The sequence below is a fragment of the Typha latifolia genome, chromosome 1 (genome assembly GCF_019914945.1).
Source record: "Typha latifolia isolate L0001 chromosome 1, TyphaL0001v2, whole genome shotgun sequence".
In the NCBI taxonomy this organism is placed as follows: Eukaryota; Viridiplantae; Streptophyta; class Magnoliopsida; order Poales; family Typhaceae; genus Typha; species Typha latifolia.
Window position 1 is genome coordinate 17,193,233 of NC_133086.1, and position 14,826 is coordinate 17,208,058.

The 14,826-nt window shown below is 36.4% G+C and overlaps 1 protein-coding gene across 1 annotated transcript; it reads right to left on the reverse strand.

Annotated features, from left to right (window-relative positions):
* Positions 1–5,339: 5,339 nt before the first annotated feature.
* LOC140793905 (VAN3-binding protein) lies at positions 5,340–7,816 on the reverse strand. Its single transcript, XM_073145681.1, has 7 exons — positions 7,277–7,816; positions 7,117–7,191; positions 6,957–7,025; positions 6,371–6,731; positions 6,123–6,281; positions 5,845–5,952; positions 5,340–5,768 (listed from the first exon to the last, which is right to left on the reverse strand). Exons 1-7 carry the CDS (start codon positions 7,457–7,459, stop codon positions 5,563–5,565), a joined length of 1,161 nt encoding a protein of 386 aa, XP_073001782.1. The 5' UTR covers positions 7,460–7,816; the 3' UTR covers positions 5,340–5,562.
* Between the last annotated feature and the right edge of the window lie 7,010 nt (positions 7,817–14,826).

Below are 14,826 nucleotides of genomic sequence, written 5' to 3' on the forward strand. Positions count from 1 at the left end.
GGCGGGGCTCAGAGAAAGGGCTTGGAGAAGAGGGCAGATCTGTCTCGCCTTGATCAGCCGCAGTCGCCCGAGGCAGTGGTATAGCAGTCGAAGCTGCGTCGATCAAAGATCCAACTCCGACGGGGATGCAGATCTTGCGGTGGATCCAAGCTTGAGCATGCCGGAGAGGAGGGCAACAGTAGGTTGCGGAGGAGACGACGGTGGTCAACGCCATGGATGTGGTGGCTATGACAGTGGAGGCTGCGGTGGGGTAGGTTATGACCATAGTAATAAAGGGAGAGAATGAGGGGTATTTTCGTTAATCTAAAAGTTTCTTATGACTTAGCATGTGACTTGCAGATATATGAGGGTAAAATTATTATATATTTGTCAGGTGATTATCACGTGACATCTTTTGGATGGAAATGGGTAACGGATCCTAACGAAAGGGATCAAGTGAGGTATTTCTGATAGTTTAGGGGGTCAGTATGTACCAAAAAAAGTTTAGTGGGTCAATGTGGAAATGGGTGATAGTTTAGGGGGGTGAAAAGAGAATTATCCCTTATATATATTTATACTTTTAATATATTTTTATTATCTAAAATTTAATCGGTATTATTTTAAATATGTTGAAAAGTTTATCAAATTCTTTATAACTGCATCTCTAATAAGAATGTTCAAATTCAATTGCACTTTAGACCTTAAATGCTTAAATTGAATATACAAGGAGTTTTGTGTAATTGAGCCAAAATGAGACAAAGTGCAACAAACCCGTAGAAAAAAAAAATCATAGGATTGAAAATTATGTCCACATTTAAAAAGTTCAAATTTTCTAGTTGGAAGTCCAGATATTTAATCTAACTATGGTGACTAACACAACAAACATATCTATGTAAGATGGGCACAAGCCACCAATTTATAATCTATACATTGAACTCTTGTCAGACTCAACCTAGATCAACTATCCTTTTCACTTAAAACATCTTTTGATGCAATTAAATTCGTATGGACTAGAGTTTTGTGCTAGGTTTAGGCAAATTCTTCTTTCCCTTATCCTTAAGGGTTTCTCCCCTACCGGCCACGTGTTTTTCCCCTCCCCTCCTTAAGCCCATAGGGCTATAGAAGGGACGAAACTTCTTACCCTTACTCTCATCTTCCGTGACTCTTACTGTTGTTTAGTGTAGTGCTGTCCACGTTAGCCAAGAAAGAGACTTATTTCTAGGGCATGGCCCTTCTCCTTGTAATCTATTAACATGAGTGTAGATAATAAAAAATTCTTAATATTAGCTTTCTATCTTGCTCTGTTATATCTCCATCAATTGTGGGACAATTGTTGCCATTTCTCCTCTCTTTTTCTTTTTAGCTATCAAGGCACACCTATATATATATATATTTTTTTGGAGCACGAATAAGCTATCCATCGACTGACTTTATTCAATAAAAATTGTACCGACTAAGACCTCGATCAATATACGTAAACATCTCAATCCTAATCAACAAACAACACGCCCAATTTGAGAGGTTGAGTTTCTTTTAGCCGTTATTCATCTAACAATATTTTGTTAGGCAAAGTCGGCACACAAATATTTTATTTCAACTCTAATAAAATTATAGATTTAATACAATACAATAAAAAGAAAATAAAGAGAGAGTAGAAAAAAACAAGCATCTAAAACATATACTATACAATTACAAAATCCATCGTGACGTCATAGCTATAGCCTATAGTAGGAGTCTTAATAAATTAATAAATAAGTGGTCCCTTGGTTAGAAAAGATAGATGACTTTTTTATACAGTGACGTTTTTTTTTTTAAATTTATATTTTTTAACTTGAGCCTCAAATATTATCAACCCATTTACTTTGCCTTAACAAACCTTGTCTCTATGTGGATATAATGTCAAATGGACGTTCTATCACGTGAAAGCTTGGTTTCAGGAAAAGAAATGTTACAAGTCTTCAAAGGTTTCGTAATACTACCTAATACCTCAGGACCTCACCTTTGTAAACTTGTAATTTTGACCGTTTTTTTTAACTTGATAGTTATAATCATATCTCAAAAATTTATCCTAATTTATAAGCGAGACGAAACATATGAATAATTTTATAATTTTTAAAATCCACTGTTCGAGATAAATCTACTGCGAGTCTTGTGCTTTCACGTAGATAAATGATTCAATAAAAATTATGGATTAAAAATATCAATAAATTAGTCGTATTTTATTTCTCTTTTTTAATTACTTATTTTTTTATAAAAAAATAAAAATAATGAATCGGTGGAAGTCCTCGCATTATATTTGAATAGAAGAAAAAGGGAGAGTAATTAGTAAATCTTGTATTATACTTTAAATGTTTTTTAAATTGATTAAATCTTAAGACCAATGAGCTTAGACCGTGCCCAGGCCGGGCCCCTTTTATTTGGGCCCGTCTAATTAATATTTCCTTAATTTTCCGTCCTTTCCTTAATAAATCTTAGGGGTTTTTACATAATTCCCATTAAACAATTTATAACATTATAATTGCCACCATATTAGCTAATTTCATAATTGCTGTTATGATTAGTAATTGATAAAAGTATTTTTTAACTGATGATCATAAAAATTAAAAAAATATCCTTCCGTAGAATTGTATTAGAAAAAAAGAACTTAATGACTTTAATGGCAAATATAACACTGTATAAAAATATAGTGATAATTATGTAAAAAAATTTCTAAATCTTACTATGAAATAAATGCCAATCGATCTAAAGTTAGAAGACTGGCATCCAATATGATGAGTTTGAAAAATATAGGACGAGATGCCTCTATCAGCCTTTTATTACTCACTGTAGGAGAACTAACTTCATAGTTCTCTAGCATTTAACACCACATTGTAGCACCTATTGAGGTAGTTGGTTTGACCAGGATTTAAGTACTGCTGAAATAATAGCTACTCCTATTTCAACGAGTATGTTCCTTTTTTATATTCCAACTGTTGAATAGTAAAGTTTATTATTTTTATCTGTTTGAATACTAGATTTGAGTAGCACATGTGTAGCGATGTTAATTAGATCTTTTCAGTAGAATTATGTTAATTAATTAAAAGGAAAGCACACAATTTAGTTGGTTTCTGCAGCTAATTAATTCAATCACTCTCAGTACTGCTCCATGCATGCTTAGTCCAACGAGAACAAGAGTAATGGAGAAAAACTACTTAGTAATAATGATCAAGATGTAAAGAATCATACGAAAAACCATACATGATAGAACACATAAAATCTCAAACTTCAGCAACAACACTCGAAACTCAGTATGTTCCTTGGTATCCAAAGTTACAAATTAATCAAGCTCAAGAGGGATAGAAGAGAAGCAATAAGATGGAAGCATTGACCGGAGTAAAGATAATAGTCATGAATTAGAACGGAGTAGAGAGCGGCCACGAGTTCCCCTCTCCGAGAAGAAAGTCTTGCAAGGTCAAGAAAATGACTATAGATATCTTAAATATCTATTTATCGAGGAAGGAGAAAAGCTCGGTGAGGATAGCACCATTGTCAGCTAGCCAGCGTAGCACATCCTGCGACCTTTCAATCTCCTCTTCACGAACCAACCGAACTCAAAACTCGGAGGAAGAAAAGCCCTCCATCTCAAGCTACATCGAGTAGTATGATATCTACTGGATGAAACATGGATCCAAGGGGAAGAAAAAGGCATATTGTTAGGGTTAGAAACAAAGGGCTCGATTGGCAAGACGGTATTGCATGTTTAGATGAGATGGATGGAGGAGGTCTACTATATATATACATAGGAAAAGGAATGCAAGGAGTTAATGAGGTGAGATCAAAGGGGGGGGGGTAGCCAGCTGACATTCCCATTTGTGTGTTTCTTTCCATGCTATCAGGAAATGAGAATAAAAGAAGAAGTTTAGCATAGCAGACCCTATCACATGTAATTAATCGGAACAAGATAAATCGGATGGGTAGAAGAAATTAATTAATATAGCTGGGAAATGGATGGTGATTGTAACTGTTGAAATGGTAGGGGAAGTACGAATGTGATGAGTACTACTGTTACTTCTTCCATCACACAATATATTCACATCTCTTATCTCCTAACTCACGCAACTTAGAGGGTGAACTCCAAAGGTTTAATGGATTCTACGTAATGCATGCATTACTTTTATCTTTGTCAGACCTACGTAAACACCAGTCTGCACGGTCAAACACTTTTACTATTATTTTTTAATCAACTCATGCCGTAAGACAGAGATTTCTAACCTTCTAGGTTTCGTTTCTCTTGCCTTTAGAACGAACTATATATAAGGGAGTACAGCCTAGCCTTAGGTTATTGGAAGTCGTAATTATTCGGGTACAGAGAGAATCCCTGAAAAACAATATCCTATTCTTCCTTCTATTCATCATCATCATCACTACTATACGAATCAGAAGTGACAGCACACATTAGATGGCTTGCAAACAAAGCCACAGAAGGTTTTCTAACCTCCTTTCTTTTGGCTATAACGCTGCTCCAACTACCCACCCCAAGTGGAAGTTAAATTGCTACATGGAATGGGTTGGGGAGTATTTATTATATATGGTATGGTATGGTCACTTCCCAGACTACTTACAATACGGAGCTAGAGATGTTTTCCTGGATGGCTAGCTGTTCATGGCAGTGGCCTTCTTGGCTTGTGGGGTTTAACGTCTACAATTGGGGGTGATTCGATGTAACGAGAAAAATTCGCTTGTCTAGCAAATGTGACACTTGATGGGCTTGGAATCAAATAATGGATATAGCCTTTTGTAATTACTTTGGTAAGAGTTTTTGAGCTGCATATCAAAATTTGAGCCCCCCTAACTCTTTCTCCTCTTTCTATGCTCTTTAAATTAATTATACAAATAATATGTCTAATATTAGTACAAGTAGTTCGATCTTATCTTACAAACTTCTAAATAGAAATTCAAAATTGCTCCGTTTCTATGAAAGATTGGATCATTTGTCTAGTTTAGTTATCGAAGAAGGCGGGCTCCCAAGTGGGGGACAAGTGGAATCAAGTCGATTCAGACCCAATTAGGGAGTGAAAACAGACTTAACTTAATTACTAACACATTTTCTTCCCCTATGTGTCCATGTAATCTGCTAAGTATAACAATAGATACGGATTAAATATCAGCTACAAATTCATTCTCTGAGTGTATACAAACTTGTGATATAATTATTAAATCTATAAACAATTAGTATATATATATATATATATATATATATTAGAAATTCTTATCATGACCATAATGAAAGATCCTCCTATAATGGGACGGTAGCATGATAGAAGCGGTAGATCCTCCTAGTGATTCGTGAGATCTACCATCCAACGGTCCACACTAATCAATTTCTATGGTTAGTTCTTTCATATTATAAACCAAATACTCACTCACATGAGGTAGCGTACAGATCAATGTTCACACCTTATTTTACTATCTCCAACCACTGGTTTATGAACATGCAACCAAAAGAAGAAAAAAGAAAAGAAAAGAAAAGAAAAACCCAAGCATAAGAACAAGTTATATGAAATGTTCAAGTCCTTTAGAACAATTGAGCATGTCAATTAGGTCCTACTGAGTAGTAGGTAGCTCATATCTGGTAAATGTTTTGGAAAGCATTAGCATATGATTTATTGTTGAGACCCACTTCTTGTACTGCATATAATCTCTGAGTTTGAGCTCGATCTTGCCTTTGCTTGTTGTCATATCTATGGAGTATGTTGCATCTTCCCGAATAGGCTTCTCTGGAGGGCTTACATGCAAGTCATAAATGATGCCTGTGAAACAGATGGATTATATTACGCCAACATATTTAAGGAGGTAATAATACTAGTGTAAGAAACTTTAGCTTACTTTCTTTTGCGCTTGAGAAGGACATTATCATGTTGATCTTTTTGACTTTCAAAAGAATTTGACCATCTCTGTTCATTGTAGCTGAGACTGTTCTTAACCTGAATTTACCTGCAAAGAAACATGAAAAAGGATAGATATGCCTTGGGTTCTATTAGACTTAGGATCTCAAAACAGGAGATGAGATCTACTTCTCTTGAAGGCTCTGCATGAGACCAAATATGAATATATTGGATTTGTCTATCATGTAACACGAACATGTAATTTGACTGCATACATACCATCTGGCGTTGCCACAAGGATCTCATCACCCTTCGCCAGGGCCGTGCGACACCTTCCAAAATCAAGTTCAAATTCATCGTGTACGAGTGTGGGCGAACTCCCTTTGATCTTCTCCCTGTGACCTGGCCTTCCTCTAAGTGTAGCTGCACCTCTCAATGCTGAAACATTCAGAAGAGTTGTTATTTACCCTGTGAAAAGATTTATTACTCCTAAGCTTATGGGGCACACTAAGTTTAACAACGAATACATGTAGCTGCAGCAGCAGTGAGGGTGACGATGTTGTTTGCATCAGTGGAGGTCATGGCTGCACTAATAGCTGAGGTGATTTGCTCCCTCTTCGCGCCGACTGATTCTGCTACTTGCACGCATTGTGCTGCAACTAATGCTGCTGCAGATGCCACCGCAGCCTCTTTCAGAGAATTTGGTTGGTTTGGGTCTGCATATTTCTCCGATGCTATGGCTGCAAGCGCGGCTGCGACTCCTGCAACTGAGATCGCCGCATGAACCTCCGCTCTCTGCAACCGCTCTGCTTCTTTGCGCTTTTGCTTGATTTCCTTCACCCATTTCTTTATAGAGATACCGCTCCAAGGTGTGAACTTTCGAGAAAGCTGCGACGAGGAAACGACTTGCAGTATATGATTACATGATCATACTCTGTTGGAACAATCACTTTGCACACGTAATGAATGTAACTACTAACGTACCCAAGAAGTTAAATTTAGCATATTGATGAGGAAGAACAGAGACTATAGTAATTATCTGAGATTTTTCATACGCTAAAAACAGAGTCAGGAAATCGTAATCATCGAAATAATATTAAGTCTTATCCTTACCCATTTCTTTCTCGAGCAGAGATCATAATCTAATTCTGGATGTATTGCCTTCTGCAACCATATCCATGACTGGAGAGAAAAGTCTTTGCTTATTATTTCTATCAGAGACGATCTTTAAAACTTCAGACGTAATTCTATTACATGAAAGATCCACATTTACCTTAAGATCATCGTACTTCCATTGCGGAAGCGACTTGGCTCCGCCTTCATCCATCACTAAGCTATGATTGCTCTTCTGCAAACTTCACAGGGTTACTTCTTCCTTTTGCTGTACTGAAGATACAAACTAATGATGTAATGCTTGGTTTCAGTCTGCTCACCAACGAAGGAACTTTCATATCATTTTCGTAAGCGATGATCGGTTTATCCGTTAATGAAGTCAGCAAGCAATCCTGCGCTTTTGGCTGAAGAACTTGAATGGCAGAGCTGCACCATGCACTCGAAAGGAGATCCATTGGCCCGAGAGATGCTTCATGATCGATAAATTTCACGTCCAAATCCATCACAAGAGGAAAACAAACAGCTCCAAATGGGTTTTCTGATAGATTGCACAATCGTAGCACAATCACTTCTATATAACAACTTCTTCCTTCACAAATTTCACCATTCTCTTTAATGACAACAGACTATAATTGCATCTTTGAGAGAATTAGGTTCCTCACATGACTAATCCTCCCCACCCAACCACTTTAACCTAACATATAGGGGATGGGTTTATGCATAATTAAAAACTAATCCCACTAGAGAAAGGCAGGTGGAGTGGATCATTAGCACCACCAAAAGCTCCAGTTTTCATAGACAAGGATGGAATCAGAATGGTGGCCTCCTGGCCTATAAAGCTTCATTGTTAACAGTCGCTCAGTTCTTGATTAGTGAGGTGCCACCCATGTATTAATTTTGGCTAATTACAAAAGCTAGGGATGTTGGGATGCCACTACCTTAACAGCTAGCAAATGGAAAAAGAAAAAGAGTAAAGATGGGGAGGAACCTTCCAAACATCATTGCCAAACGTGCAGCTAACAGCAGCACTACTGAAGGTCTTAATTAAGTTTCAATGAGATAAAATATCAAACTACAGGTAGAATATATAGTTTGTAAATATGTTAATGAAGCAAGGGAGATGTAATTTTCCATTTGAGGACCCCAAATGAGCTTAATTTTATCCCTGCTTTAGCTGCAAATTTCTTATGAAGAATTCAAAGGCCAGCAAGCTTGTTCCTACTTCTATATTATACCACTCCTCACGTAACCTACAAAGCTGGCTTTTTAATAAGGATAGAATGATTCGAACTAGTTGGGCAACTCCCTGTTTTGGCTTTAGAACTGTTCATCATCACTTTGGGAAGGGTATTTATTATGGGGCTTCTAACGTAGTCTTCTAGATTAATAAAAAGTGGTAAGCTTTTAGTTTATAGTTCCTCTTTTTCGAGTGGGCTGTTTCTTAAAGAGCATGCGAGGATTGGTGCCTCTTAATCATTGTGTATGCTAGTCTTAACCTTTAATCTTGTGTCTATTTATTACTAGCATCATAACCTTTTGAAACTTTAGATAACAATCATAAGGGACTTTATTGATGCCTAAAGCGATGCTGCGGCAAGAATTGGGCCTTTATAAATATCTCAAAGGAAATCAAAATTAGGATGAGGCCCTCAAGAACTAAATGTAGGGGTGAAAACGGATTGGATACGGATCAGATAGTGCTCAATTCATATCCGAATCCATATTTTTAGTCCGGATAGGGATTCGTATACGGATATTGGAAGAATAGCAAAATTTAAAACCATATCCTAACTAAACGGATACAGATAATTTTCGAATAGAGGATCGGATCTTAAACGGATATTGATTGAATTTAAAATAATTATAATATTTTATTTATATATAATTAACATAAAATTATTAAGAGTTTTGTGATAAATAATTTTTTTTTATGTCAAATTTATAAAATTAGAGAAATTAATCTCTATAAATAATATATAATGTATTATTAGTAGTAATATTAATATTTACTATTTAAATAAGCAAATTAAAAACTGTAAATTATTTTAAAAAAATATGTGGATAAACGGATATCCAATATCGGTATCCGAATCTGAAAAATATATCCGACCCGTATTCGAATTTTTTTCAAAAATTCTATCCGTATACGAATCGGATAGAAAATTTTTATCCGAATTCAATCTGAATCGGATCGGGTCAGAATTAATCCGACCTGTTTTCATCCCTAACTACAAGGGCCACAACTAGTAGATAGGAGGCCCTAGAAATGCACACATTAATGCCTCTTACTTTTTTGGGGGGAGCAATTTTATTTTCTTAGTATACTTATTAATTCTCATCCAGTGGACAGGTTCTTCTCCATGAATATTTGGGTGTAAGGAAGCAAGACTTTATTTTTATTTTTTTTTATCCAAAAAAAAACGGGGAAAGCAAGAAACTTTCACATTAAAAAACACCTCTAAACATCTGAAGCATGAAGAGAACTGTTTTATTTCATACGTGTATTATATAATGAAAAGGAAATATTTTTTAATGAATTATTAGCCGGTAAACTAAATAAAAAGACTAGCGCTTCTCAATATATAGATTAAATATTTGAGCTGAGTCTTCTAATATTAAGCAACAAATTATTTAATCTGTGAGCACATGACACCCACATATCCTAATCATCTGGGCAGATGATTAGGCCTAAAAAGATATAAACTTTAATACGAGGTCTAAACTACAAATTACCTTCCTTCCTAATATACTATTCTAGACAGAGATCTTCAAAAATAGAAAGGAGATACCAATAGGTCCAATAGTTCGAAATAGCACTTTTTAGATTACAAGGTCTAATCTACGCAATCTCCAAGTAGGGGGCCATTTGGCAATTGAGATAAAAGAAAGTTTATCCTGAATAAATCCTCTTTTATTTTAAATATTCCTGCCAAACAGGGGACCAAAATATGGGATGAAAAAAACAAATTAAACCCCCACTTTTTGCGATATTTTTTTATCCCAACTTCTCAAATAACTAAATTGCCCCTCCCAAAAAGGCCAAATTATTGATTTATAATAAAAGTATAATATACATTTATATTGACTATATTAAAATATATTTGTACTGAAAATATTTCAATATGAAATTCTCGTCTATGATTGTATCTATATTATATAAATTATGATAAAGTAAATTAATTAGCTTTCTAGCCAAAAATTCTAAAAAAGAATTATGATATAATAATATAATTTTTTAAAATATAATACAATTTTAATTACCTATTTCTTATCTTTCTCTAAAGAAATAAATAAGAATATTTATGTGCATGACAATAATATAATTTGATCATTTTTATCTCTTATCCCAATTATTATAGCTAAACACCGTTTTATCTTATATTTTTATTTCAGCATTTTTTGTTTTCAACAAAACATCTCACGAAAATGGGATAAAAACCTCTTTTATTCCTTGTTCTATCTCTATCCAATGCTAATTGGCCCTAATAAAAGCTTGATTGATTGTGAAATCTCTTAACAGATACCTCTTGACTTTTACATCTCAATTGTTCCATCCAATTGTCCATAAACGATGACACCTTAACAAAAGATTAATTTAACACATTGGATTACGTTCAAATTAACTTTAAAAGTTTTTAAACCAAAGACTACTTATAATTAAAGTGACACGGTTAAATTTAATAAAATTTAACTGAGGACTTTAACTGTTTTAGTTATTTGGCGGCATTATCTTAAAAATCGGCGCGCTTTACTTGACAAACATGAGAGATGGATTTTGGTTATTTTGACGATGTTCAGTTAAGTTTAATAAAAAAAATTAATAATCTAATTTTAATTATAAGTACATAGATTAGTTTAATTTTTTTTAAATATATGAGAAAAAATAATTTTAAACGTATTTTGATATGGTAAAATATATTTTGCTATTATTTATTTTAGGGTTAATTACGTCAACACAAGTATACCAGATTTGCACGGGACCTTCCAAATTTTTTTAAGTTACAATGTTCTCTTAAACTTTAAATTTATTTCAATTGCACCGTTCTATTAGTCTACCGTTTGTCTTTTTAATAGATTTAAACTACGTGGCATTCATGATAGATTAAAATGACAAAAATGGCTTCATTCGGAGGGAAAAATATTAATTTCATTTTGGTCCAACGGTAATGGACCAAAATACCTTCCACTCTCCTTTTTCCCTCTATTTCATTTGGCCAAATAACTCATTGCCGACCATCACTTCCATCTAGCCCTCCTTAGCTCGCCGCCTTCCCCACAGCCAAAAGATCCTTAAGAACGACCCACGCAGTGGTCCACTGTGGCAGCCCATTCAAGATCCACGTGGTGGACACTCCTCATCAACACCTTCGTGGCGGGCCCTCCTCAGCAAGACCCACGCAGTTGGCCACCACGACAACAAGGTTAGGGTCGCCTCCGCTGCCTCCTTCTGTGTGCTTGAGAAGTTCGTAGAGAAGGCAAGTGAAGGAGACAAGGCAGTCGGCCAAGAGGTTGGGGTCACCTCTGCCGCCTCCTTTCGAGTCGCCTCTGTCGAGACCCACATGGTTACAGCATCTAGGCTAGTATCACCTCCTTCCGCACAACCATTCTTGACTTTAAGGGCTTCGGGAACGAGATCCACCGGGGATTCATGGCAGTGACGAGGTTGGCGTCGCCTCCATTGAGACCCATGAGGGCGGCCCTAATCGACGAGATCCACATGGCTACAACGTCTAGGTTGGCGTTGCCTCCTTCCACGCAACCCTTCTCGACTTCAAGGGCTTTTGGTCCGAGATCCACTCGGTGGTTTGCCGCAACGACAAGGTTGGGGTCGCCTCCGCCGCCTCCTTTTGAGTCGCCTCTATCGAGACCCATGCGGCGGGCCCTCCTCGGTGAGACCCACATGGTTGCGGTGTCTAGGTTGGCGTTGCCTCCTTCCGCACTTCTGCACGACCATTCTTGGCTTCAAGGGCTTCGGGTCCGAGATCCATCGACGGTTCGCTGTGGCGACCCGATTTAGGTCGCCTCCGCCGTCCGATCTCTCGCAAGGAAGGTAGAAGGAAGTGGAGAGAATAGAGATTAAGTTGCTAAGGATAATTACATAATTTTACTATTTTAATTTAAAAATTAATAATATGATATATTTATTAGGGGTATATTAGTCATTCTGTGTATTCTATCACTACCGTTTGCTTTTTCATTTAGATCCAAATTTTAAAAGGGACATTATAATCTTAAAAAATTTAGCGAGTTTCGGTAAGAATCGAGTGTACTCTAAGGAGGTGTCAGTGTAATTAACATTTTATTTAACCCTCTCTCTTGTATCCTTCCTCGAATTGGTTGTCACATTTGGTAGTCACCCCCAACGACAAGGAAACATACAGGAAATATTTATTTCATTTCAGGGCAGTACATCACGTCATCTAAGGTCGATTCATGCTTCCCTTCCAGTCTTATGTTTTTTAAAAAAAAAAATTCAAAATGTCCACATTCTTATGAGGCGACTCAACAGTCAATAGTAACAACTCGTTAGTTACATCACAACAAAGGTTTTTTCAGGTGTGACACGATAAGAATCTCAAAGGTTTAGTCAATGGAGATGGATCGTCACAAAGTCACAACGACTGGGCCACCTAACGCCGACCGCCTGATTTAGATGTTTGATAATGATCCAACTGTACGGCTACCGGACAACAGTTCTTGCTAAGATCAAGCAAGGTCAATTCTCTACGGCCCCCCAATAATTAGCTACTTTTATCTATGTTCGGTTGGTAAAAATATTGTCACTATAAACTTCACACACACATATAATGCGACATCATATTGATAGATAAATACGACAAACTATGTTTGGATCTTATAATTTTTACTATCTATCTATCTAATAAAAAAAGGCTACTAGTCGTGCACGTGCATGAGATTTAATGCAGCCCACGGGAGATAAGGACGTGCACATGCTCCTTGTCTTTGATAACACTATTGACAAACGCCTAATCTAGAGTTTGCCATCCTCTCCAGTTCTTATAAAGTACTCAAGAGGGTCCATACTTTATGTGATACAACTCTCTCTATATCTCTGTAACTTATTTATATTTACATAAAAATGATTTCATTTTGACCGGAAAAGAAGAATAATTTAGAAACATAACATGTGTTCTAGCCTTACGGGACATTGAAGCTCTAATGTATACAACAATAAAATATAACTTTGATGTTTAAATTAAAAATAGATTGTCACTATTTCTCCCAACACTTGTTCAGGGATATCATACCCACCATCCTTGTGAGAGAGCTGGACTCAGACTGGTTTCATTTGATAACGTACGTGATTTATTTGAGTACATGCGAGTCTTTAGTCCCCCACCCCACACGTTTTTAAAGAAAACAATGCACAATATCCATTTGTGGAGTGGGTAGAACACTTGCCTGCTTGAAATGTATATCTATTTTAGATTAGACAAGCACCTAAAATTAGGCCGTTCTGCGTAAGTAAATGAATGAGAGGCCCTAAAAAATATATTAGAGAAGTAAACTCAAGGCCTCGCTTGTTTTGAGTTTAGAAAAAATTGGTTCAAGAAAAATTGGTTCAGAGACTCCTAAACTAATTCAATAACTAAATATTTTTTTTTATCTTTTTTATATCTAATTAAATTTATTTTTAAAATTAAAACTAAAAAATAAAACTAACTAATCAAATTTGGAGCTTAGCGGCTACTTAAAATAAGCAGGGGTTGAGATTAAATTGACCAGGACTGCAAAATGCTATTTATCCAATAGATAGAATTGCTCACTCTCAAAATCCATCTTGTGGTTTGATAATAAACTCAACGCTGATCGTTAAGAGTTAAAAATTAGAACACAAAAGAGATGCCTCACTTGAATCGTTTATGTTTCCCCGTGTTGGTCAATCAAGTATAAAGCCACTGTTCTTTTAAAATGATTGGGGGTGGGTAAAGCGAGAACAGTTACATGCATTTAAGATGATACTACCTTTCATGTGCACATATATGTCGTTTGCCAGCTCGTGGTCTCTAAGTGATCCAAGTGTACCCTCTTCCAGCTTAGCCTACAGTCTACAGCTAGTTAAGCCCACATGTGCAAGTGAAATCATAGTACCTATTTATATCCTTTGTCCACCGTGACTCTCTTCTACATTTGCAAATTGTTATCTGGAGATGAGAAGGCCTTTGGGTCAAGGTAGAAGAATGATCCACTTGAGGAAGAAGAAAACTCTACAATTTATGGTGCTAAGGAAATTTAGAGAGCTCAAGAAGATTGTACCTGATTGCCGAGACGACGATGCAGAGGCGTTGCTTCGGAGGACTGCTCAGTATATCTGCTTCCTAGAGATGCAAGTGATCCTTCTCAAGAGTCTCTCGGATCTCTACGGTGTGTAATACTCTCTGCATCCATCCCGTTTCCCTGGTCAGAATCGATACTATTTGTAATTGTACACGAGTGTGTAAGGGGGAAAAGAGAGCATGCCCTTTACTCCTTTATGTGTCCACCTGCTATATTGTATCTCCCATGTGTTGACCAATGAAGAGATTTAGCTCTCTTCAGCGAGAAAAAAAAATGTCATCCTCCTCCAGCTCTATGACTACAACACTCATTCCCTGCAGCTTCAAATCAAGGAAGATCTTTCCATTCTTGCAGTTTCTTGCTTGGTGCTTTTCTAAGATTGCTATCGTAGCAAGTGTGGATAATACTACAGCACAATCGATTACTCCATCTTTCTTAGCTAAATGCTGTTGCATTTTGTATTTCTAAGTTTTGATTACCAAAATAAGATTCACTGACAAAACCAAAGAACTAAATTGGACTGTTACCGTATTTAGATTGACTTCTTTGACATGGCATAAAGAGAGAGATC